Source organism: Plectrocnemia conspersa, unplaced genomic scaffold (assembly GCF_051122295.1).
Source record: "Plectrocnemia conspersa isolate PC_06_02 unplaced genomic scaffold, ASM5112229v1 ptg000011l, whole genome shotgun sequence".
Lineage (NCBI taxonomy): Eukaryota > Metazoa > Arthropoda > Insecta > Trichoptera > Polycentropodidae > Plectrocnemia > Plectrocnemia conspersa.
In genome coordinates this window covers 18,450,767-18,478,641 of record NW_028277175.1, presented here as the reverse complement: position 1 = coordinate 18,478,641, position 27,875 = coordinate 18,450,767, and the positions used below count along the sequence as shown (strand labels likewise).

The following is a 27,875-nucleotide window of genomic DNA, read 5'->3' as shown; positions in this document are numbered from 1 at the left end:
ATTGGTTAAAGCTCTGGCTTTTAATCAAAACATTACAAATTAATACTATTCTAAACATTAATTATCACGCAGACAAGATTTTTAAACTGATTTTCTAAAACACAATTGCGTAAACAATCCACCTACAAAGCAATTAATGCTTATTTTTTGTCTATGCATGTGCGCGTAGCACCAAAAAAATCAGATTTAGACTATTTAAGAGCCAGATAGTTTATTCCATATTTATCACTCACAACTGTCTATTGTATTTTTCATATACATATATATTGGTTTCGCTTACTTATCAATTTAGTATCGAATAATTTGGCTAGGAAAAGAGACGGATACTTTAGCATTGAGTTCCTATTGTTGTTGATATAACTCTATAGTTAGTGCCAATAACAAATGTTACTCTAGCACGCGATAGGTCGGTGCGAGCAAGTGAATGTTGCTCTAGCACACGGTAAGGTTGGTGCGAGCGACTGAAAGTTTTAGAGGGAAGTTTTCGGGAATTCTATTAAGCAATAATAAAGGCAAAACTTTGCAGCAATTTTAATTCAAATATATATATTTGAGTCAGTTAAGTTAATCTAGGCACTTTAGTTCAGACATTAGGTCCATTACTGTTAGAGTAAATCAAATCAGGACCAAGACGATTCAGTTAAAGCCTCTTACCTTTAGGCAGACTTCAGAGTTTGGACTTGAATTGTCGGATTTGGTCTAGTCCAACTGTCGTCTACAAGCAACCAGGAGCTCTCTTTTCCTTGGTCATTGTCTTTTATGAGCATAACTAGTTTTGTTAGATTTTTGTGTTAACAAATGCCAGCTTTAATTATATTATAACAAGTACTGGCTATTTAAAAAAAATATTGTGACTTACCGTATAGAGCCGAAGTGGAAGCCTCGAACAGGTAGCAGTCGTCGTCTTCAAAGTCAGTCTGCACAGTAGCGTCGTGCGTGACGACCGTCTCGCTATCGCAGTCGGCACTGACGCACACTTCCGCCACGTGGTGCGTTGTCCTGTCCGCTTCTGAAACCTCCGTGAGGCATTCGAGCTCCCTAGTGGACGAGGAAGCGGCTGTGGCGGCGGCGGTTATAGCGGATACGGAAGCGGGCGCGGACGCGAGTATCGGCGGAGGCTCCCTGGTGCGCAGGCGCAGGTCGGGTGGACGCGCTCGTCGCTCGCGCCGGCACGCTGCGCAGCCGCAGTCGGCGCCGCGCATGCGCAGCAGCCACACCAGCCCGAACAGCGCCATGCCGCGCGACGCCTTCATCGCGACGCCCTCGCCCACATCGCTGGCGCCCGCTGCCTCACCGCGCGACGCCACTGCCACGGACACCATCACGGCCGTGCCTTACTAACATGTTTACACGCGTCATACCATCGCGACTAAGACACTATTATTTAATTAAGATTTACAGTGGAACTTGACATCGTTCGCGCAACGGATATCTGAAACAAAACAAAAAAATAAGTTATTAAAAAGTCAATATATACATCAACAACTTTGATTAGCGTATGGAGTAATTTCCCGCCGGCCGACATGCGGTACTAAACTACCGTGAACTTTGTGAGCAGTTGTTGAACTTCGTCGCAAAATGGGCAATACAACTGTCAACCTTTTACAATGTACATTAGTCCTAAGGCGTGGAGCAACCGAATTTTTATCGTAAGTATTATACAAATAATAGCATATTTGAGCGGATTAAAGACACGGTACAAAATACACGTGCAATTATAATGCAAAGCTAAAGAAACCTGCGCTTCATAAAATTACATTATTGTAATGTATACTGATTCTTGATTCACAGTTACGCCATTCTATTAACTAGATGCTCAAGGAAGGGAAAGGCACTTGCCCTAATTTTAAAATATTATATTTGATCGAAACACGGTGTACAGAATTCACTATCTTAGGGAACTTTCAGTCAACAATTATTCCACTTCGCTTTCGACTAGAAATTATTTATTATTGCCAAACTCTCACCAAACAGAGCTACGCTGAGTATCAACCCAGAAAACTTTTAGAATTCGAGAAAGCAGCCGCTTTCCTCTTTCAAGTCTAACCAGCTAAAATGACACCGGAGAGACTATGAGAGTAACCAGATTTCTAGATGACTTGAAGACTACGTGAGATTACGAAAATAAACACATATAATAACTATTAATTGTTTGTGAATTGCAAAAATTATAATTATAAAATATATGACAATGATTTGAGGGAATTGTAACGCGAAACTAACCTAGATACTTATTTGTTTACTTATGCATATTACTAACGCAGAAATATAAGTTTCGCATTTTAATAAGCGGTAAATTTAGGTAGGATTACAGTTTTGGCGAAAATGTGACACCACCGTACGTTAAGCTCACTGACGAAAATTCTGGATATTCGTAGGGGTATATTATGGGGTGGCATGATCTCGCATAGGGGCTAACAAAGCCAGTTATTGTAACTGGCAGCTGGAGGTATTAGTACGTAGCGTATGTATAAATATGCATGGATAAGTTGGACTGCATAATAATATACATTTAGCGAGAATTTAAGGGTAGTAATGAAGAGGTGGACGGCAAATTTATTTCGATGAGAAAATTAAATTTTCCGCAGTTACTCTTTTAGTTTACAATTTAAATCAGAAACGTTGCAGTTTAATTAAATTTTATTATTAAATTTATCAAAGTTGCTGGTGTTCTTATTAATTAAATATCGACAGGAAAGAATTAAAAATAATTAGTTTTGGTAATAAAAATAAAAATTGAAATTGTGTTATGATTTTTTTAAATATTATATATTAGTTAATTAATTATTTTAGAACAAATTAAATTTCAACGCAACGGTAGCAAAAATTCGGTTTTGTTACTCAAAAATGCGTTTGACATTTTTTGACCGCTATATTAACGTTGTTGACGCTGTATAATGGCGATGGAGATTAATAAAAAAAAAAACTTTTTACGCACCTTAGGCGCTTGCGGTTAGATTTGTAATTAACTTTGGATATTAAAAATAAAATGTAAACGATACTCGAAAATTGCCTTATCGATTTAAGAATCTGTCGCTATGTCAAATTATTCTGAAAAAAATAAGAAATGTACGCTTTGATGGTTTATACAGAATAACATACTATATACTGTTTTATAACAAAAGATTTTTGTGTATCAAAGCAATTTTTTTAGGTAAAATATTTCTTTATTTAAATATTTTCTGATGTAATACATATACTATAATGTGCTAAAGTGTTTAATGTTTCGAGTAACAAAAAGTGTAGTAAAAACTACGGTCGTTCACGGTTATAGAACTTTGCGATCTCTCCTAGTTCATTAACCACAAAAAGAATATTCTTTCATCAGGTTTCGTACTCTGCTCAGTACTTGTTCGAACAGTATCCACTATTTACGATTTGACTGCTTCGTTGAACTTTGTAGTCTTAAATATGTCTTGTCATTGAAACATTTTATTTCTTATTATCAGACGTACTTGTCGTTTGCTAGAAATATTATATCGATCTGTAATATAAAATATATTTTATTACAGAAATATAATTATAAATTTGAAAGACTTATAATTACAATTTATATTTTACATATTACTGATACATTTGATACGAGAATATACAATGATTAATTATATTAAAATATATATGTTTAATAACTAAAAAATCTTAAATTTACCTTGCAATGTTTTGTTGGTAATTATATGTAAATCAACAAATTTTTATCTTTAAAATTAAAGATTATAGTCCCTAATATATAGTTAATTAAATTACAATAAGTGGCATTAATAAGTAACTAAGATTTATTTTGAATTATCTTTAGCGTGAAGAAAATATCTCTATGTTTTACTTCAACAAATTATTAAAAGGTATTTTAAATATGAATTCTAAAAGCAGAACTATATTTCTTGTATTTTATTTAATTCTAGCTTAATTTTATAACTGTAAGTTAAAATGTGTATAACACTTTTCAGTAAGGCATCATAAGATTCTCCAACAAACTCGACGACATACCGTCACATTCTAATTAGAATCCACTACTATTTGACTCTCAGCCATACACCGTGGGGTGTGTTGCTCTGCGCTTCTATAGAAATGTTTACCATTTCATTTTTATTATATAATAATACTCTCTTATTATAATAAATACGAATATTTTATTGCTAATGTAAACATCAATTAGCAGGAGCACATTTAATAATTACTATAATAATTATATTTATTTAAAAGATCGTTGAAATTCTGCCACTATCATTTTAGAAATCATATCCGAATACATTTTCACTGATAGATACATATTTCTACTAGCGAAAATATAATTTATCTGATGGTGCTGGTGAAATTATATGCTAAAATGTCAATAAAATTTTATGTTAAATTTGATTGTTGCGAAACGTGCATTTGCTGTTCTAACACAAAAATAACCTTAACAAATAACTAAACTCAATTTAATATAATATTCAAAGTTTATAACTAACTATAGTTTTTAAACTTTTATTAGTTTGGTTTGGGGTTAAGCGGAAAAAGTACTGTTAAAATAAAAACTATTATGATTATTATTTTAGTAACGGCTGAAGGTTTAGTGCGCATACGCAACCAATTCAATTCCCGATAAGCAATTCATGGCGCACGCGTATCGACTGCGCAAGACAGCTGGCCAGCCAATCTGCCTGCGCTGCATTCGGCTTTAGCTGCGCCCTCGGTATGGTTGTCTGTAGCTGATTATCTGAGCGATTACGTTTCATAATTACGTAAATAAAAAAAATAAATAAAGGACAAAATATTTAATTTTTAGAATCGTTTTACAATCTCAAGGCATGAGTCGCATCTACCGCACCACTGATTAACTAAATTATGTGTAGTAGTAAAGTTAATAGCCAGAAACCTAGCACTCTACCTTATTTTGTATATGTGCAAACCCTTCAGGCAAAAATAACTTCATCATTCAAATAATATTATTATGGTCAAATATTTTCCTCATGATAATGAGGAGGGTTATGAGTCATCTCTTATGGGCTTTAAACCATAATGAGAGTATTCATTATGGCATCTTTAATCTCGTTGTGAAATTTATGTTAATTTCCATCTTACGAGATATTCATTTATAATAGTCTTATTTTCAGTTACAGCCGCAATTATTAAATTTTATTCTGACAATAAATCTTAGAAAGAACTGGAGTATTTATAAGCATTATTTTTAACACGTATATAGACAGTGAGTTAATATTTCGACACCATTAATGTTAATGAAAGAAGTGAAACGCCATACGTTTTTCCTCATAAATACAAAATTCGTTTAGAATTGTGTTAAACTATCGAAAAACTTTATAAACAATGTCAAGAAGTATCCAGAACACTTATATCGGAAATGTGTGTTAGTTGCAAAGAAATAGTGGTTCTTTATTAACATTTATATTAATAAACGTGATTTAATCCCATAATATATACGGAATATCCCTCACACAATATTTAATGGCTCTCGCATCGTAATTTATAAAATTTATATCTAAAAATAAGCTATAGAGTTTATTGCATTATATTTGCTCTCTATAAGAGTGAGTTCTACTGACTTTTCAATCACCATTAATGCAACAAAAGTGATCATTCAAAGGCGTCTCATATTTCCTTAAAAAACGAGTTATCTTGTTCGTTCACAATACAATACTATAGTATGAAAAATATACGAAAATTTGATTATGCTGCCGATAAAACATCGTTCCCGTTTCGTGTTTACACGGAGAGCGCATACACATTGTAAGTGGATTACAGTGGCGTAGGGTGGTGGAAAAAAGCGTAATAATACCATCAGACAAACATCGCCGAAAATTCGACGGCCGTTCGATAAATAAATTTCGACATATATGACCCGCTTAATATTCGTTTTTTCCTTTTATGTGAATCGATAGAATAATAATACACATTCTGCCACGGAATGCTTTCATTTTACGCGGATGAGATTTTCACAGTGGAAAATTTATTTTCCTGAGATATTATACGCGGGTAAAAAAGGAGTAAATCTTTTACACGTGAACCCAATTTTCAAAGAAAACATTCCGACGTTATTTGATGTTGTGCTCGCAGCGCAAACTAAATATTAACATACCGAACGTCAACCGGAAGCCGTTTATTTTTCTTTTTTCGCATCTTGTCCCTCGCATTATGCACGAAGTACGCAAAGAGAGGGATATTTTTTTAATATTAAAAATACCTCTCTACAAGAATGTACATAAAAGACCAAGCATCATTGCTACATATTTGCGTCTCTAAAACACTTGCTTGTCTTGTAGAATAATTGCTTACTAAGGAGGAAAATGTCAAACGTCAAAAATAAGATAAGCCAAACATAGAAGGAGGATAGCTACTCTACATACAGTGAACAGGTTTTTTAAATAAATAAATACTGTCAATGGCAACACTACTTAGTAGTAGAAATATGTGTGTCGTGTTTTTAAATAAATTAATGGTTCTCAAAAAAATTTTAAGAAATGGTTGCAGTTAGGGTTTTAGATCCGGGTCGGACCGGGAATGATTTCCCAGTAATACACAGAATTTTCGATTTCTCGAAAACCGGAAATGCTTATGTCGAGAGTAGATTCATAATATTTTTTATTTGTGTAAATAAAATAATTTTATTCAAATTTTGAGCTTCACGAACGCATGTAAAAAGCAGGATGGTCAAGGAAAATAAAAAAATAAGAATACTTTTTAGATATGTTTAGGAAAGCAAACAATAGATCACACAAAGAGTAGCAAAATTCTTGGAAATTTTCCGGCATAGACGTCTGTCGGTGAAGTTCAATAAAAATACAAATACATGCGTACTTTCGCTTAAACCAAATTCTATTTTTGCCTAAATTAGACTCAATCATCTCAACGGTTATTTGATAACTCATTTTTAGCAGTCGCACTGTCGCAGTCACAGATTTCATAGTTCAGTAAACAAGCATTGTTTCTTCGAGAACTTTAAACATTTATAAGTAAGTCATATTTTTACATTTACAATAATATTTTTCAACTATTTTTTAATTTGGTTAAAAGATATTTTTCTTATATTTTCAAGCTAAATATGGAAAATCAATCGCTAATTTAGTTGAATTTCACAAAATGCAACAATAAGTAAATGGCACACTGTCAACTTTGTCCAGCGAAAATTTCCTGTAAAGGAGGGAATACAAGTGGTATGCAAATATGTTTAAGTAAGTATCAAAACAACAGTGTTAACAAAAAGTTTAGTTCACCAAAAATAAGAAAAACCAATCGCAAATCTTTATTGGCCTAATTTATGGCCGCCGAATATGGCATCTAAATTAATGTTTTTTTCAAAATTTCCTTCATAAGAGAATCCATTTTTGATAAAGGTAACCTTTCACTAAAACATCTGCCAGGCAAAATTGAACTAAACAAATAGTTTTTTAATGAAAGAAAAAAAATTAAATTATATCCATGTTGAAAATATCAAGGAATTCAATTTAGCTTAACATTGTATAAATGAACGAGAACAAAGAATCAGCGCTACTTGAATATAATTTTGTATGGAAAAAAGCAGATGTTGAACCTTGTTTGGTGACAGGAAACTGTGACGCTATGAAAATTATAAATATAGTTAAAAATTGCTTGAAAAAAATTGTTATAATATTAACGACGATGTTACAGCCTAAACAACTGACGCGACGGTGTTAGCTTTATGGTAAAATTTAGACATGAAAGCTTAGTAAAAAAATTATGTTTGAATCAGAAGTTTATTCTATATAACAAATATTTTAATTTCGGTGTAAAAGATGGAAGTGATAATGAGGTGTTGATATTTTTTAATATTAAGATTTGTTGTGTGAGTATTTTTTTTTTAAATACATGCTTTAAACACTTGAAATAAATTTAATATAAATAAAATAAACAATATATCCTTAATTTCAATATTTGTTTTAAACATATCATGACTCCCAGCATCCCAAGAATTATCAATAGCTGTGACTTTGGTCCTGAAAATGGAAAAAGTCCGGGAATTGAGAAAACCTATTTGAGGTGCGTCATTTTTATTATTATAAATAAAGGTAGTAATTTCTATATTTAGTAATGAATGGTCAAACGCAATAAATACATGTGATTTATTATAAATAAATTGTATTTTTATGTGGTTCACCAAAAATCCAACAAATTACGATACAAAGCTTAAGCTGTGAAAAACGCTTCTAACAGAAAAAAAGTCCTGGTTTATTTCGATGCTTTCTCCATGTTGTGAATCTATGTCTAAGCCCTTGGAACCGTAGTAAGTTTCTCCTTAAGCGCACTTGTGTGTTATTTTCTTTTAGCGAAGATTTGTGGAACCCCTAGAGAATTCATTATTGATCGTTATATGTTCCAGTGTATGTTGATAGTTGTCACTATATAATTGTTTGTTCGCTTTTAGATTATTTGTACATATACACATTAAAATACACACATATGAATATATACTATAATGTATATTTGGATATTTTAGCATATTAACATTTCCCTTATTTATCGCTTTTCCAAAATCGCGTCAAATGTAATAGCGGAATACCGCTAGAAACTATACCATATGTATTATATAATACATCACACTAGCTCTTCCACCATAATAATATAAACTACGACTAAATTGGAACGCTTTATAAGCTTCTGCTTGGTCTAGAGAAAGCGACTGTCTTGTTTAGTTTTTATTGACAATTAATAATTTATGTTTAATTTAAAAAATAGTACAAAACCACGTTTTGGGTAAAAAACAAATTAATTTGAATCAAAGTAACATTAGTAAACAAATTAGGCATTAAGGCCAAGCTCTCCAAAAAAATATAGTAAGAACAGTTCCAGGTTAAGAACTATGAAAAACTATTGACATTTGCTTAAAAAGAGTGGCTTATTGCATCGGGGTTTTTTAATGCAGATAAAATACGTCTTTAAACGTGGCTGATAAAATATCTGTAACCGGTAGACCAATGGTTTTCCATGGTAGGCCATAGTTTTCAAAATAAAATAATAGTATTTGCAATAAATAATTAATAAAATAAAATGTCAATAATATTGATAACGTCTTAAATGATTTATTTTATTGCATGAGTCTGAATAAAACGACTGTCTTGTATAGTTGAATGAGAATCATGAATGAGAGAATCGATATGAGAATCGCAAAAACTAAATCAGAAAAATATCAGTAAATAAATGATTAGCTTAGCCCAATGATTCTAAAATAAATTAGAGTAGAACAGATACAGGTAAGGAACTGAAAGACAACAAATCACAACTGCATAAATTTTTGTTAGACGTAGCTGAAATATGTTCAATACTGGTTTGTTAAATATCTATAAACAGTAGACCATCCTTTTCATTATTAGAAACGGTATGCAGAAGAGTGAAAATCATAGAGCTTTTAAACTTTACCACAAACTGCTATTTTCAAATCAATATAGAGAAGATTGAAATTGATTATGCAACAAATTAATATTAAAATAAAATTATATTTAATATTATTAAAAACATTTTTAATTATTTATTTTATTACATGAGTTTAAAAAGTCGAATGTATATAAAAACAATATGGTTTGAGGAAGCATATCAACAGCATATATATATATATAGTTTTATTTAAAGGTTACATTAATATATTATACAACCTAAAAATGAATACAGTGGTACCTTGACTTACGAGTTTAATTCATTCCGTGACGGAGCTCGTAGCTCAAATTAATCGTATGTCAAACCAATTTTCTCCATTGAAATGAATTGAAATACGATTAATCCATTTCAATAGAGAAAATTGAAATGGATTAAAGGCAATTGAAATGGTAAATATATACTACCTAAATTAATGATAAAGTTTTTTTAAATTAACATTACATTTTTTTGCTCGTATGTCGAGTAAACTTTTTTTAAATTGATTGTATCTCAAAATACTCGTAAATCGAGGTTTCACTGTATCAAAATTAATTCGATGAAATCATTTGAGCACATATTCACAAATATGCAATCCTTTCCATACTTCGCGATTATCTAAATTCTTCAGAAAAATTATAGTATATTTAAAAAATAAAGTTACAAATCCAAGCTGCGAAAAAATTTAAATTTTATAAATAAACTGTTTTTGTTAAGCAATAAAACACTAATTGATAGTAGTAAATAAGTTTATGACAGTAATTAAAGTCAATGAAGGACCTAATATCAATCAAATAAGCTTTGATGAATCTTGATAATATTTATTCCGGTGCCAAACTATTTAACCAAAAGCTGTACTTGTATAGTAAAGAAGATAATTATAAAGTCTCAATATGTACATAAAATAAATTGGGATGAAAATCTCAAAATACAAACGCATCAAATGCGAGTTGCAAAATTCTTCTCGCGTAAAACGACGCAACTTCCGCGAGTGGATTTAGCGCGTTTTGTCAATGCACGCCCCATATACCTACGATTTACTACATTTCGTTCCGAATTAGTTCCGCACAAAGTTTCATACGTAACATCCATCAGTGCAAGCCAAATAAAAAACAGAAATAAATAGCTTCCGCTTGATGTTTGGAATGTTAATATTTAGTTTTCACTGCGAGAGCGACGTCAGATTTTACATATTATATCTGATATATTCGACGCATTTCCTCTTTTGCTCGTTTAAATATGAGTTCTTGAATAAATACTGAAATGATTATTTCCAGTTGTGCAGAGGCTTCGATCGACTACTGTGCATAATAAAACCAAATAATAACTATTTTAGAATTGTTGAACTAGCACTGTGTACTATTTAAGAGCAATAAATTATAAGTAAAAAATTCATTAAAAATTAACTAATATTATTTTTATTAATTTATCAAACTAAATTATATATTTAGGAGTATGTATTACGGATAGAAGATTTTTTTTTAATATAATATATAATAATATTGTTATTTATTTTCATGTTGGGTTTTTACGTAGCTTGTACCGTGAATTATTGAATATTTGCTCTGAATAATTTGCAATATTTTTAATAAATATAAATATACATAAAGTAATATTTAAATTTTAGGTAATTTGAATTTTTCAATCAATTTAATTGAAAAGCGATAATAACGCAATTTAACATTACATGGTTCAAAAATTGCAAATAGCTTTTAAAATATAGCATATGCTGTATATGATCCTTGTTAAGTAAAATAGCGTTATGATCGCTTTTCAATCAAATTAGTTTAATATTTAATAAATAATTGTATTATTTGGTTCACTGATTATACTTTTATTAGCATCAGTAAACAAAAATCACATTATTACGTATCACTCTAAGCATCTGTAGTTAATTGGTATATACGGAAACCTCACATTTACTGTATAAGTAAATGTTCGCAGAGATGTATTACGCCCGTTGCGTATATTATGTATTTGCATTTAATTAATGCAAATTCTAATAATTAGCGAAATTAATATTCGTATATGCGGGCTTCGCCTTGTACAATATACACACATATCGGTAAACAGTTTAGCTCCTTTTAATTATGCACCGCAATATAATGAAATCATTAACTTTGCAAATATTGCCCCACGCCCCAAGGGCTGTTTGGGATATATTTGATATGATATTTGTATGTGTGTGAGCGATATGAAGATTTTGAATTGTGGATATTAATTGATATGCTAATCCATGGATGGCTAGACATTAATACGGAAATGGTTATTAAATCAATTGGGAGTCGTGTGTGAAATTATAATTATATTATAACTCACGCACGCACGTTATGGATAATAGATACTATAGGTGGACCGGAAAGAAAACCATTATTTAACATGGTGATGTTAGAACTCAGTTTGTATCCATAAACGGTGGAGTAAGCATCATTATACGTTTTTTTCTTGTGGGATTGTTAATGGTAAAATTACCAGGCCTGCAACTGATAAAGGACACATCAGACATTGCATGCAGTGACTACGATTAGGGTTAGAATGCCAGCAAGAGCACTAAAGCCATTAATGAAATTTACAGGGACGTTCCAACAGCAAACAGATGTTAAACTTGGTTTTGAAAGTTTAAATTGGGTGACAGAAATTTACAGGATGCTCCTAAATCAGACCTTTCAAATTCCACGATGACGTCTTAATACTAAAAAGCATTTAAAACGGATTGGGATGGTGAACAGAATGTGTGTTTGAACTCCGCATGAATTATCCGCAAAGAAGAGCGGGTAAACACGTGCATTTTTTTAATGTTATTATTTAAAAAAATAGGAAAACTAAACCAGAAGCTAGAAAATAAAGAAATAATATAGGTAAAGAAACTTCTACTAAAGTGCTAGTGAGACTACTATTGCATCCATACCAAAACCTCTGCCTGCACCAGAAAATTTTTTAATACAAGAATTTAGGACGAGTACTGATTTTTTCATTACAAACCCAGGAAACCATGCGAGGGCTAACCCAAGCGCAAGCACTTCTACCAGTACATTAGTATTAGAGCCCTACGATTCCATTCTCATTGAATGTGGTGCTGAATTTTTACGTAAAGAGAGCGAATGATGTAAGAGATCGGCGGACGAGGTGCCGCCGGTCGTCGTGTTGCCGTCGTAGTCGCCAGAGGAATTCGTTACTCTCGTCGCCGCTACATTAGTGTTGTTAGAGTTACACGTAGCTTGTAGCCAAATAAATTGGTTCTACACAAAATTGAAAAATTTTAATGTGAAGAGAGATGGAAGCCTTGGCATTTGTAAATGAGTGGATGTTGCTCTACACACGGTAAGGTCGGTCGAACGAATGTTTTAATGCCACACAATAAGCATGTACGAACAAGATTTTTTTTCTAAAGCACTCAGTGAATCGGTGCGAGCAAGATTTTTTTACTAAATATGACTGGCATGCAGTAAATAGATACAGGTGAATGTTTCAGTTACTTTATTATATTTAATATTTTTTTTAAATATACTGATTTTTACATAATATTGTATTTTGGTAGTTCAAATAGAATTTAATTTTAGTTGTACTTATATTAACAACAAATAAGGATATATTAAAATATTTAAATACTACTTTATGATCCACATTATTAATTTATTAGTGTTAAAATTTAATATACGTTACATGTCTGATATTGTTTTAAGATACCTTTTTTATTAATTTATTCAATTACTATTTTTCCTTTAAAACAATATTAGCCAAATAAATATGTGAGAACAGCAGCAATCTAATAAGAAACAGCCTATACATAATGGCGTTGCGAAGGTAATAATATGCGGAAATCCGGAAAAATCTCACTGAAAACACGCAAGGCATTCAGAAAGGGCTAAAGAAAAAAATGTAATGCGCTTTGTACCTTGGTGTATATATTTTTTTTTATTTTCCACCTTTTTATTTCAACGCGACGACACGAAAAAATACACGCGAAAAACATCCGCAGTACGAATACAGTAGGTACATACGCGAGCAAAAGCGTATGCGATTTGACAAGGATAGACACGCTTCAAAAGATAGATTAAATACAGAGAAAAAATATGTGATTTCTTTCTTTATGTTCGCCTATCTAACGTGTTTACTTGTGTTTGTGCTTGTGTGCAAGACTGAATTTTCTTTTCAAATTGAACCGTGTTCCGTAAATACGTAATAATAACGTCAAAAATAAATAAAAAATTAAGAGAAAAATATATTTCATAACGTATAGGTTGTATATTTATGAAATGTTATTGCTAATGTTATATTTACTAACATTGATTCAATAACGAAGAGTATTTTCAATAACTTATATCAATAGAAATAAAAAAATGTGTAAATATAGATATAATATTAAACATAGTAGGTGAATGTAGAATTCGCATAGTACTGCAAAATGAAGTGATGGAAGCAATCTTAAATAGTTTAATGTATGTATTTATATATTGAGTCAAATGAAATTAAATTGCTATGTGAAAGAGTATGTAAAATATAATGAATTTTAGTACATTTATAAGTGAGATCATAAATTATTGCCAGTGTTTCTCAATGAATATTATAAATAATAATTATATATGTTCATACATATATAATTATACAAAAAATATATATTACCCTAATTATTTTGAATATTACATTTTCATATACGACGTTAAATATTTATTTGTTGACGTCTGTATTTTATGTTGGTTTTTTTTTAGTGCAATAGAAATATACTTTATGGTAGTTATTCTGACTGATATTCACTTAAAAAAAATATTTGGAATAAACTAGTATCATTAAGAGCTTTCTATTTGAAACACACTGATTTGTGTTTTGTCAGATATACAAGTGGAATCTAAAATCACACTTAAAATGTATTATGAAAAAGTTATTAATTGATAAGCGATTTAGTAAACAGAAAGGCTTCTGCATTTTTTACTATGACTTTTAACCACATGTGAGTATGTTTTCCAAATAAAATGAAAATAATTTAATTGAAATTTTAGATGTTTCGTCGTATTCTAAATACATTGTTTCCCGTTTCTTTCACTTAAAATATTTTAAATTTTTTTTTATTAAAATAAAAACATTATATTTATTAGAAAAAATAAGTAATAAGTTTTCTGATAAGAGAGAAATAAGTCAGGTATTATTTTATATACCATATGTCATATTACATTTTTTCTACAGACATATAACTATACAATAAATGAAGATTAAGTGTATTGATAAAGGGTCAGCTTTGGAACTCGATAACTCCATATAAAACTTTTAGTCGTATATTTCAAATGAACAATAAAACACCAGAAACTATTATATATCTTTTCTTGATAAAAAAAATACAACTTTTTCAATTCCAGATGTCTTTGCAAATATATACATACTGGTTTTATGCGCATTCATATATACATGTAAAATTTAGTAAAAAAAATACTCATTTTATTGTCTTATGCAAGTACAAACATATATCAGAAAAGTTTTACCATCGTGTGTATAAGTGCTCTTAGTTTGCAGTTAAATTCCCAATTTATTTCTGGCAACAACAAAAAGAGCAAAGTTCTTGGAAACTTTTCCAAGAAGAGACTGGGTTTTAATCGGGCGTGTCCGGTTAAGGTAATAGCTTAAAAGTCATCAAATTTCTTTAGGGAGCAAAAATTTCCGTGAACCGTTTTAATATGCAGCCTCCGCTTTTAATTAATTGCTTCCCGATTCTGAATTTAAGAAAAAAATCCACCAAACTTGAACCAAAGTCGAAAGCAATTTAAGTCCGAGCAAAATTTGAATATTTTGCGACGTAAACTTGGTGAAATTCAACGATAATGTGCTTTCTTCTCAAAAAATATCGCCTTTTTTGTCTTACTCTCATCTTCTTCCATTGTGATCGCCGTCATTACGATCATAAATCTTATTAATAAATCCAACCTTATTACTTTCGAACAATGAACTTATACACTACACACAAAAGGGTGAAGAGCGAAATTATAATTTTATATCAAAACTTTCACCGCTTTCGTAGTAATATGCGTAAACCGGTGCTGGTTATTTCCACCGGTTAATCCTAGCGTTAATCTCTTGTTATTTCACTCAAATCCTGCACAAATTAACATCCACCGCCGTTAAACCTAATTTAATCATGTTTTCGTTATGTTCGCCATGCCGATTTTTAATTTGCCGTTACAACAGTATAATGTATAAAATAATCCGCGGCACGTATTGTAAAATTTGCACGCTTTAAACTGAATCGCTTTTGTGTATACGTTGTTCAAAAACGTAAAATATAAACTACGTTGTGTGTATGCAAATGAGTGTTACTGTGTTCAAACGCACAGAGTGCGATTGAAATAATTATAAAATATTTTTGATTTAGCTTTAACTGTAATTTGTTTAACAATATTACATTTTAGTGTTAATAAATTTTTTAAGTAAAAACTTTCTGGTAGCAGAAAGATAATTTCTAAATTTAATGATTCTTGAAACTTGTAAGCAAAACACTGATGCGAAGGGTTTTTCCAAGAGTAAGTTTACAGAATAAAGATAAATTAAAATGAATTAAAAATATCTTTAGCTTAATTGTATACAAAATGTATTTTTTTATTATTTTGCTACTCACATATTTACATACTTTGTAATTGCCGAAATACCAGATATAACTTATTTTTTTATGTTAGCTGTGGATTTTCTATATCTATAATACAAAAAATGTTTAATTTTAAGTTCTTCAGCAGTATTTTAATTGTTATATTTATTCGATTTCTATGGAGAGAGTATAATAAAAATTAAGCTTTGTACAGATTAACTTGAATGGTCTTGATTAGGGATTCCAATCCCGGGCCAAAATTTTGATCCCGGGATTTCGGTATTGCAATTAGTCGATCCCGGGATCCCGGGACCAGTCCCGGGATAATTTTCATGTTATTTTATCGATAAAAATAATTTAAAATGAATAATACAATATATTTTTACATCTGTTTTTTATAACGTACAATGTATAAAGTACGTATAATTTTAGTCTTGGACTTAAAATAGAAAATAATATAATAAAAATAAAAAAGGGAAGGTCTTATATATTTATTTGAGAAGAAAAAAATGAACTTTTGACAAAGTATGTACATACCTATGTACATTCATAGACAAAATTAATTGAAAACATTATTTTGAATAAAACTCACAAAGTAACATCAAAGCATCAGGTGTTTTATCATTTAGCGTTGATCTGATTTTGGTTCCTATGCAGCCTGCTGCTGAAAAAGCACGTTCAGACTCACAGCCTCAAAGATTCACAGATGACACGTGCAACTCGCGCAAGTTTGTACACGAAATATAACGATGTTGTCAATAATAATTCGATTGTGCTTGATAAATCAACCAATCCGAAAAATTCGGGATTATGTTATAAACCCGGGACTCATCGGGTATTGAAAATCGTTCGGGATCCCGGGATTCGGGATCCCGGGATTTGAATCCCTATTCTTGATTATTTTTATTATTTCTTCTATAACATAACGAATATTTGAAAACTCTAATGTACACCCAGCAATAAATCATTGAATGCCTTGAATCCTAGCATACTTTTTTTATTACTTTCGCATAAAAAATGTCCTCCAGCATACATATTTTTATTTTATAATCAGTACTTATTTTTTCAAGAAGTCTCTAGTTTTATATTATTTTTACATTTTGTCTTTTTACCTTATAACTATTCTATTTACCTCTCATAATGTTTACAATTTAATATTTATTAATTTTAGAAAGTATTAAAAATATAATTTTATATAAATAAAAATTAAATTTCAAATATATAAAATTAACTAAAATAAGAGATTATATGTTCTGTGAAGAAATAATTAATTAAAATCTGTATTGCAACTTTTATATATAATACACATATTATACAACACTGGTGTTTAATATTTTTATATTAAAATTTAAACAAATCATGAAATACAGTTTTTTACTAGGTGCATATAATTTTGTATGCATACAACATATGGGACTTTTTACTTGTTTTTACAAAGGCAAACTAAACACGGCTGGTTTAAAATAGTGGCTAGCGTGCTATGTGTGTATTTCCTGTTTATTTGTTTTTACTTCTCTCATACTAAGTATAATTTATTAATGCGTCCCAACGTAGCGAGTTTATTTATTTTAGAGTATATTTTTCCTCCAGAAGAGATTTAGATTGTTACGTCATTTTAAGCCATAATCACCAAACAGCTACGGATAATTTTTTTTTACTTTATATATTTGTACTTTATCTGTTTGTGTTCACTAATTATGGTTTACATTTTAAATACATAGGCTGATTGTCTGTCTGTCTTTATCAGCGTTCAATAAATACTCGTACTCGTACACAACTTAACTTCACATTAATAAACAACGAGTCAAAGTAAGCCATATATAATAATTTCCCGCAAGGGTGGAAGGTCTCAGTGGAGTAATGTATGGGATTGTGTCGCCGGCCTCATTGTGCTGAATTTCAAAGGCCGAATGCACTTTTTGCGCCCGTACTTACGTAAGGGCTGAGTTGAACAGCATCCGCAGATGCACGCGGACAAAGTGCACACAGGACACAATTTGAGCAGTGCACACTCGTCACGTAACGAGACCGGTTCCGTGTTTTGTGCCTAACGACTTGTGAAATGTCACGAGAGGCCAGCACGTCCTCGCGGAAGAGCACGCGGACCGAGTTTCAATCACAACCAATTGACAAACTCACACATACATCAAAACATACTAGATAGATACAAGGAGAACGTTCGTTTTACTCTTCAAATATTGAATAGTGTATTTTGGGAGAGATTTCATAGAGATTAAAAGTATATGACTGGTCACTGTAACTTTACATACAAGCTATGTATTCATTCAAGAGCAGTTGTCATCAGTCAAATTTAGATTCTGCAAATTGACTAGATAGCTAGAGTAAATCCTTGCTTGAATTTAACGACATCCAAAAGTTGAATATTTTCGTGAAATTCGATACACAGTTTCGAAGAATTCGTGTGTAAAATCAATTTAATTGGTTGAATGATTTTGACAATAATAATATTTTGAGTTTAAGGAATATAAAATAATAATTAAATATAATTTATTGTATGAAACATATTGTGAACGATATTTTTCACATTCGCAATAATTTTCAGATTATTTTTCTTACCCAAAAATAAGTTCATTTTATTTTGATTTGCATCTACATGAATGACATTTATGCAGTATTGAAATGCAAAAAATAACTAATTAATATTTGCTGAGTAGTGATGTCAAACTGAAAGCTCTGTTAGTGATAGCAAAATAAACATGCAATATTGAATATAGCTTCAGCATTCGTGTCACATAAAATGATGTCGACATGTGTGAGAGTAGTGTCACTTTTGCTATCTCTGAAATTGAATATGTACATACATATGTTATATTTAACCGCAATATACAAATGTATATGGAAATTGAAAAAAATACACATTACTGATAATCGGTTGTGGTGTTCAAAACAATAATTGTAATAAACATATTGGTATATATTGTATATAAGCAATCATCAGTCGGTACATATATTTAAATTGTTAATATAAAGGATTACATAATGACCCGGTAGAGTCAGGTAACACAACTACTTATAAGATAAAGAAAACTTTTCGTGCCTACAATATTTCATTTCCGTTTCAGTTTCACACACAAACAAAAATGTATGTATGTGGTATACATGAACTCAATATGTCGAAAAGAGAACTTTCGGCAATTGACGTTCTTATCTTTTAGAACAACGATTCGAAATTCGATGCTATTCCCTTTCATCGTTATCAAACGTTGCGTAGGTGTATTGTTTGAAAATGTATATATTGTAATAATAATGTTTTCGAAACGATGACTTACAATTTTATTGCGTGTATCACATATGTATTTATCGCTAATAAAATACTAGAATTGACTATTGACACAAAAACTCCAGTAATTATTAAATTGAAATCGATTATCTTATTGCTAAAATACTTCAAGGGTTTATTTATATTATTTTATTTTATTAATTTATTTAGCTTAATAGCTAATCTTTACATCTAACAAATTTAGTAAACATATATAAAAATATATAAAAAATACATAACAGAAAGAAAATATAAAAATATACAATAATAAAGTCTTAATATTATAATTTATTTCTATATGTACGAAGGTGTTTTTTTATTCCATTTATGAAACCCGTTATATTTCTGCTGTTTCGGATTTCTCTTGGAAGACTATTATATAAATCACAACCTCCGTACATAATTTCCCTAGCCGTACTCGTTTTCTTATACTTAATTATCTTTAAATTTTCTTTATTTCTAGTATTATATTTATGTACATCTTTATTTCTTATTAAATACTTATTAAAATATTTTGGTAACATATTATTTTCTAACTTATATATAAATACTAAAACATTCATACTCAATATTTCTTGAACATTCAACCATTCTAATCTATCAATCATACTTTTACAATTAGTTAATCTATTTTTATTTAAGATTACTCTCATTGCCCTATTTTGTAATTTTTGCAACATTTGTTTATCTAATTTATTTAACATATTTAATAGTGTTGTACAATAATTAAAATGGGGCAATATTATACTATTGTAAATTATTTTTTTTGTATTTATACTTAATATATTTCTTAATCTAGATAATAAACCTATTTTTCTACTATTTTTTTTTAATATGTAATTACAATGTTCTTTAAAATTTAATTTTGTATCAACAATTACTCCTAAATATTTTATATTATCCACTATTTCTATACTAGAGTTATTTATTACTATTTTGGTACTATTATCTAACACATTTTTATAATTAATAAACATACATTTAGTTTTATTCTCATTTAATTTAAGTACATTATTCTTTAACCATATTTCTAATATACTTAATTCATTATTTAAATTATTTACAATTTCTTTAATGCTATCACCTATGCAATACATTAATGTGTCATCCGCAAATAGATGAATTTTACATTTTTCACGCTATTAACTATATCATTAATATACAAAACCAATAACAATGGTCCCAATTTAGACCCTTGTGGTACTCCATAAGACACTAATTTCTCTTCAGAATATACATTATTTATTTTAACTTTTTGTTTTCTTTTATATAAGTAATTATTAAACCATCTTAAAACTATATCACTTATACCTATACTCTCCAATTTCTTTAACATTATTTTTCTGTCTATTGTTTCGAAGGCTCTCTTGAAATCCAAGAAAACTGCTCCAATGATTTTGTTTGTATCCTTAGCCAACAGCCAATCATTTATCACTACTTGTAATGCAGTTTCAGTAGAATGCTTTTCTCTGAATCCCGATTGTTGTTCACATATTATGTTTTGAGAAGTAATAAATTCCTTTAATTGTTTGATTACTACTTCTTCTATTATTTTTTCTATACACGGTAGCATGTTGATTGGTCTCATTTCTTCAACTTTTTTACTATTTTTTATTTTAGGTATAGGTACAATAGTAGCAATCTTTAAATTTTCAGGCATTTCTCCTAAGGAGAGTGCTTTATTTATTAAATAATTTAATTTAGTTCCTATTATTTACTATGTTTCTTTAATTATATTTATATCTAGTTCATCAGTACTAGTTCCTTTTTTAAATTTACATATTATGTTATGAATTTCATCTAATGATACTGATTTAAATTTACTAAATTTTACAATTATTGCTTTATTATTATATTGTACTAAATTACTAATCCTTGGTATTGAATTCACAATTTCTTCTATGCTCTCAATGTAATATGTATTCATTGGTTTGGTTTATAAGATAAACAACACTTTGTCAAACATTAACATTTTTTTAATATACTGCAAGTACTTTATACTATATGTATGTATCTGTTATAATTGTGTGCTACTTAGACCCTATAAGATTTCCACCCTTCCACCGAATACACCGCAATAGACCCGGTCAGCAGATACAAACGAGGGATTACGGTCCGGTCACGCAAAAAAGTATTTGAATGGCAAAAACCGCAAAGGGGTTAAAAAGCAATTTCGGGGCAAGGATTCCGCAGCATCACCATGGCGCAAGATTGGTCTCAAATTTCTTGTTGATCAACATAATTTCCCTAACGTAATACGTTACCACGGAATCTCATCAGGCGCGTTTCATATAATTACTTTCCGCTTCGGCGACAAATTCGAGCAAATTTTACCATTGACGCGCCAACAGGATTCATCATTGAACATTATGCCGCGGCAAGCAGGGACAAATGGCTCAATTCCGCGATATTATGACGCAATTTCAAAACGTGGGGTTCACTGGGATGTCACACCAGGAGTGTGGTATTAGAAACTACTATATAATATAATGTTTGAATAGTGAATGATTTTTATTTATTTTTAATAAAGGTCTAGAACATTTAATCAAATATACCGTCAAAAAAAATATATTTTAATATAAAAAGGATTCGAAAAATATTATTTTATGTAATTTAAAAAAAATTGACTAAAAAACACTTGCACTTCTATAATTGACTTGTCTTTTTAATTTTTCAAATTATTTATCTAGAAAAGTTTATATACGCAATATTATTATTGACGTATTTTTTATTTTTTCTGCATATATTTATATTCACTGTATTCATAAATAACAATTGACAAAGTTGATAGACTTTTAAAAACTTTCTGGTATTATTAGTTCGACTCGTTCATTGTTTAATAAAAATAGTTGTCTCGGAATGGCAATTCACATTTACTCAGTTGCTTTGAGATAACCAATGAGCGTTTCTTTCAGATTCGTCATCGTGATCGTTCATAAATAAATGTAATTTTTAATAACTTACACTATCGGAAATATTTTTCAAAGTTTCTCGATTAAATTCACTAATAAAATTATTATTTTTACAAACATTGTTGTCAGACTTATTTTAGTTATAAAAGTATAACTTTTTATCATTATTTCTGTTGATTGCATATATTTTTATTAGTTCACACTGCTATATATAGTATGTATATCAACTTCCAAAGCCAAATGGATGCATAAAACAAATTATCAATCGCTTTATTATATTATAAAATCACGTTTCTTAATCAATAAAAATCTGTATGGTAAATAATTAGATAGTGCACTACTCAATCTGAAATAAACCCTGAGAACAATATTCACAAAACCAAAATCAATCACAAAGGTGTACAAAGGAACTTGATCGAATGGAAACGTAATGTAAAATATGTATATATATATACATTCAGACTTGAAACTCAAATGGAGTAAACACATTGCTGAAATGCGTTTTGAAGGTAGTATGTATCCCGCCGTATTTGCCCTAATGGGTATATTTAAGCAAGAGGGTGCTATAACCAATGAAAAAAACAAATTGGAAATAAAAATTTCAACTAACCATTTCATATAATTTAAAATTATATGAAATATAAGTTTTATTTTTGTTAACATAAATCCTATTTAAATTATACTAACTAATAAATATGTTCTACTTACCATATCACTAAAAATTTATAATTTCGTACAAAAATAATTGGATTCGCTATCCTAATTAAGGCATAATCCGTGTGTATATAAAATTTCAAACTGTTTACACGGTCTGGTGTGTGAGAGAGAATTTTAACCACCGCTTTAACCAAGATTTGATCCCGTATACGCGTGATCGTTCGAACTTACGCATTAATTAACCGAATGGAGCGTAAGGGACGGTTATTAATCCTTTTTATATCCAGCTATATTGCGCATACAAATAATAATAAAAACCTTTATGGAAATTCGAAATTTCACGTGGAAACTGTTTACGGATAATACTTAGTATATAATGAAGGGGTTTATATCGATAATGCCTCTCGTGTGAGTTTTAACCCTCGAGCAACTGAGGGTTAATTGAGTGCTTCATTATTTTTAACTTTTGCCCACACAGTATAAACAGCAGAAACCAGAAGAAAATGCCATTTTTAGTCTTAGCCTAAATAATTTTTATATTCGGTTGGAACATAAAGTTTTTGAGTACGTATATATAAAAAATGTTTTAATATTATCTCCTAAATAAAAATTCTAATGTCACGACTTAAATTAAGCAGTTAATTCAAACAACTGAGGTTAAGTTAAAATGGTTTTGTTATAAAACAATTTATTTTTTAAAAATTTGTATATTTTCTATTTACCAATTAAAGTTCTACTGGTATTTAAATTATAAATTTAAAATAATACATATACTAAATATATTTTCAAATGTTTATAAAAGCTTGTAATTTTTTTTGTCGGTATATTTTTAATGAAGCTTGTTTAACATAGTAACCAGCAGAATGATTTTAGAAATACATCCAAAAATCATCGGCAACTATACATAATTTTGCTATATAACAAATTTTAAGACGTTGAGTGTGTTTTATTGAATACCATATTGTTATGATTTTTTTAAATGTTCTAGCATAAGATATGAACGTTTTCAACGCGATTTTATATTTTTAATTAAGGAATGCCTTAGCTCAGCTGTCTTTTTAATTAAATAAATATTCTCTAGATTGCATGCTGCGTTAAAGTTCATTATATATTGCATGCTTATAAGCAACACAATACATAGCAATGAAGTCAGTAAATTGCGATTGGTTGGAAAATGACAATCATAGGACGCAGAAGAAGTACATGGATATATATTATATATATATGTATGATAATTATATTTTTATAGTTGGCATATCATTTTTTTATTGACTTTCAATACTTACTTGTGGTTTGAACATCATACAAAATGTTTACGCTAATATTTTGAAATATATATTACGACTTAAACCGAATATATACTGACACACAAGTTTCAGTCGTTATCTATTTAAGAGTGATATATTTCATTTATCAAAAAAGTAACGTCAATGAATTTTGATATGAACCTGAAATATATGTATATACATATCATATGTACACATAAAACATAAGGTATTACTTGTGTATATCACGACAGGTTTAATCATATTTTTTAATAAAGCAAAAGGAAAAGGCGTGTATGCCTTTCCAGGGTTAAAAAGTTTTTCATGAAAGATTTTCATGGTTATTGGGGTATTTTGCGCCATATGGTAAAATACAAAGATGAGGGTGTAATAATTTTACACAATTAATAAATTGCTGAAATATGTCGCTTTGGGATTATATTTTTAGCGTTACCATTTCTTAAGTCCATTCAACTTCAATCAATTCCGTTTTATTAGACAATTAATACCTACTGACTGAGCTATTAGAGTCATTGCTGAGTATTATTTGAGTACTTTGGACATTATTTCTGATTGAGTGGCATCTAAAATTTTTCAATAGAATAACCTCAAAAAGAGATATCGATTTTGCACAAACGCCGAAAAGCTTGTTTCAATCAGTTAAAGTGTCTCATAGATAGAGCTCTTGTGTTAACGTATACAATAGTATTAAATGACATATATCTGTACGTTCATAGTCAGTATAAAAAATACATCTTTTTTTCTAATTTATATTTCATTTTGGCAAAGCTTGGCTAAAAGCTCAGTTAACAAAGCTCGAAGTCGTCTAACGATGAAAGGGTATGCGAAGATGTAGAAAAGATTTCGCCTTGTTCGTTTTCATGAACAAAGCGAAAAAATGTGAATATCGAATGAAAATATGGGCAATAATCTCAGGAATGCAAATAATGTTTTTATTGCTGTTTTGCCCAAAGCTCCGGTGTTTTATTATAATTACGTAAATAATACGATTTTGTCAGAGGTATCCGATTGTACTGTGAGAATTAAATTAAGTATTGTAATAAATATGATATCGGATTCAATCGCGTTGACGTGTACATTTCCAATTTAATCTGATGGTTTTATTTAATATATAAATAATATATTTATAATGCGAAGCGAACTTTCCAATGAAATTAATGGATTATAAAGTCTGGCGTCTGGCGGATTCGTAATCGTGTTTTATTGTAATTTAATTTTATTGTTTCCACTCTAAGTTATTGAGAACTAAATTTGTAAAAGTTTTATTGAAACTTTTTTTATATATATTATATTTAACGATTAAATTTGTTATTAAAATATTTGATATTCCGAAACAATACTAGATTTATCAAATATTTGGGTTTTGCTAATCAATAAACACAGTCAAACATGCGAAATGTACTTGAATTATTTTTTCGGTTTTTTATTACCAATTAATCAAAATAACAATTATAATGTCAATACTGTTTTTTTTATCGGTATTGGAAATTTCGGTATTATGCCAATCCCTATTACCAAGTACACTCGTCGACGTGACTCAAAGAAATCATGTCCCAGCAGACCCTATCAAAATTTTGTAAGAAATATAAATGGTTAATATTAAGAAAACATTATTAGATCTTTTATATTAGAAGTAAGTTTATTGTATTATTTAACAACCAGATAAAAGAAGCCTTCTCAGAGGTACTGAGTACTAGGTGATTATATAATACTAAGCACAAAGCACCCTCGAGCTCCTCAATCGACAAATCCCAACATCTTATAGGCTTTATTGTACGTGTTTTCTATATGCTGATGAAATCTGTAGTCTGCCTAAAATATATTACACAAACATGTTAACACTTCTGTGCAATAAAGCATATTGTTATCCATTTTATAATCTGAATTAAGTGGTACTCTTGTTATATAATAGTTTCTTTATTACTATATGATCACGCACATACATATTTCAACAACAAATTGAAGTTTATTACACTCCTCAAAATAATCTATTTTAAGGATTACTTGAAGATTATCGACGAAAAGTATTTATTTAGAATTAACGATATCTTTTTTAATATCAATAATAAACAGAAGGAACATTAATAGGCCAAAATAAAACCTTGAGATAATCCTGATGTGGCAATTTAGACGATTTGTGTTAACACATCTTAAACAAATTGAGTACCTGAAAAGTATGATTAAAAAATTAATTATTTTGTGGAATATTTTTTTTTAAATTAAAGTATAAAAAACTGTACCAGAAGTATTTTTAAAATCAGTGTAGACGACACATACTTGATTATTTATATAAAGAATTTTCGTCACACAATTTAAAAACAGAGCAGATTTGAAAATCATGCTTTTAAGTATGGTTTACATAAGTATACTTCAAAGCATGATATGGTTTGAAGCATACTTATGAAGTATGATTTCGAGCACTATGGATGGTGCAGATAAAATGGACCCGTGGCTATCATTCTTAATCATGGCAGTTAGTGTTCTAATTTTCCATAGATCGGAGAAAGTATTTTTGTTTTCAAAAATAGGTTAAAAACAAACAACTCTGCATTTTTTTAAGCATACTAGCTGGAACGAAATTAGGACATGATGATTTTCTCGCTTTTATTTTCCAAAACCATCCTGAATGGCAAAAATAGTAAAACTAACGATCCATATACATCACAATGTATGTATATGTTTTTGAGCAATTTCCTAAATCGAAACTTGTCGGAACTGCGTCCTAGACCATCTAGGAGTAGCTCTCAAAACTTTCATAATGGCATTCAATCGGATTAATTTTATTAAATCTATTCTTTATTATTTGTGTCTAGTTGATAAAAACTCCAAATCGTTTCGGATATGATTCGTTGTTATCTACTTTATGCTTCGGCACAAACATTGATCGTAGCATTCATACATAATATGTAACATTTCTGTAGAAATCGTGTTGGTCAAATACGATTAGGGATTTCAATAATACCGGAATTTTCAATACCGGTATTACAGCTATTGATATTATTATTATTGTAATTAATTGACCAAAATATGCATCTGATTCCGCTGGCATGGTTCATTATGTTTATTGATTAGCAAAAGCAAAGCATTGAAATGCCCCAGCAACTATTGTTTCAATATATTTAATATTTAAATTACAAATTATTTTAATGAAAACACTTTTATTTAATATATTTTTTTTCAAAAATTCGGGCTTCTTTTGGAACAATACATTTAGGACAGCATCATCTTTAATCTACCGCTTCTGGATACCTTCTAAATTTTTATACCAGAGCACCACCCAACAATTTATTCCAATAAAATATATTACTCGTTATTTTTTGTTAGTTACGATTATCCGATTTTTTTTTTAAATGTGACATATTTTTATTAAAATACATATTTATATGATTGATTTATTTATATTAATTATTGCACATTAAATTTCATTTTAGAATATCGCAATAATATTTCTTTTTAAAATATTTATCTCTCATATATTTATTTATTTCTAATAAAAAAAAATACGTAAATACTGCATAGCCCTTTTATTTCCAGACAATTATGTCTAGAATTTTCTATTTTTTCTAAATCATTGATTTGCATTTTTAAATATATTGTGTTGTACTTATGTGATTTCAGATTTTTTGTGTACTTGCAATGCTGTGAGGCAATAGTATTTAGTTGCTACAAAAGTAAAAAAAAAATATTTTTTATATTTATGTACTTTAAAAAATGAAATATAAATCACGTTAAAAAAACACCAGTGACACGTTTTAATTATTACTTATTGTAAGTATATCGAATATTACAAACTGTCTGTAGTTAGTAACAGA

The 27,875-nt window shown here is 29.6% G+C and overlaps 1 protein-coding gene across 2 annotated transcripts in view; it reads right to left on the bottom strand.

Annotated features, from left to right (window-relative positions):
* The window catches only part of LOC148229778 (disks large homolog 1-like), a 161,958-nt gene that overhangs the window by 102,878 nt on the left and 31,205 nt on the right, over positions 1-27,875 (bottom strand). For both annotated transcript variants that reach the window (XM_088197859.1, XM_088197860.1), the window contains exon 2: positions 860-1,432. In XM_088197859.1, the coding sequence (XP_088053985.1) occupies positions 860-1,322 (463 nt within the window). In that variant the 5' untranslated portion in view covers positions 1,323-1,432. The remainder of the gene's footprint in view (positions 1-859; positions 1,433-27,875) is intronic.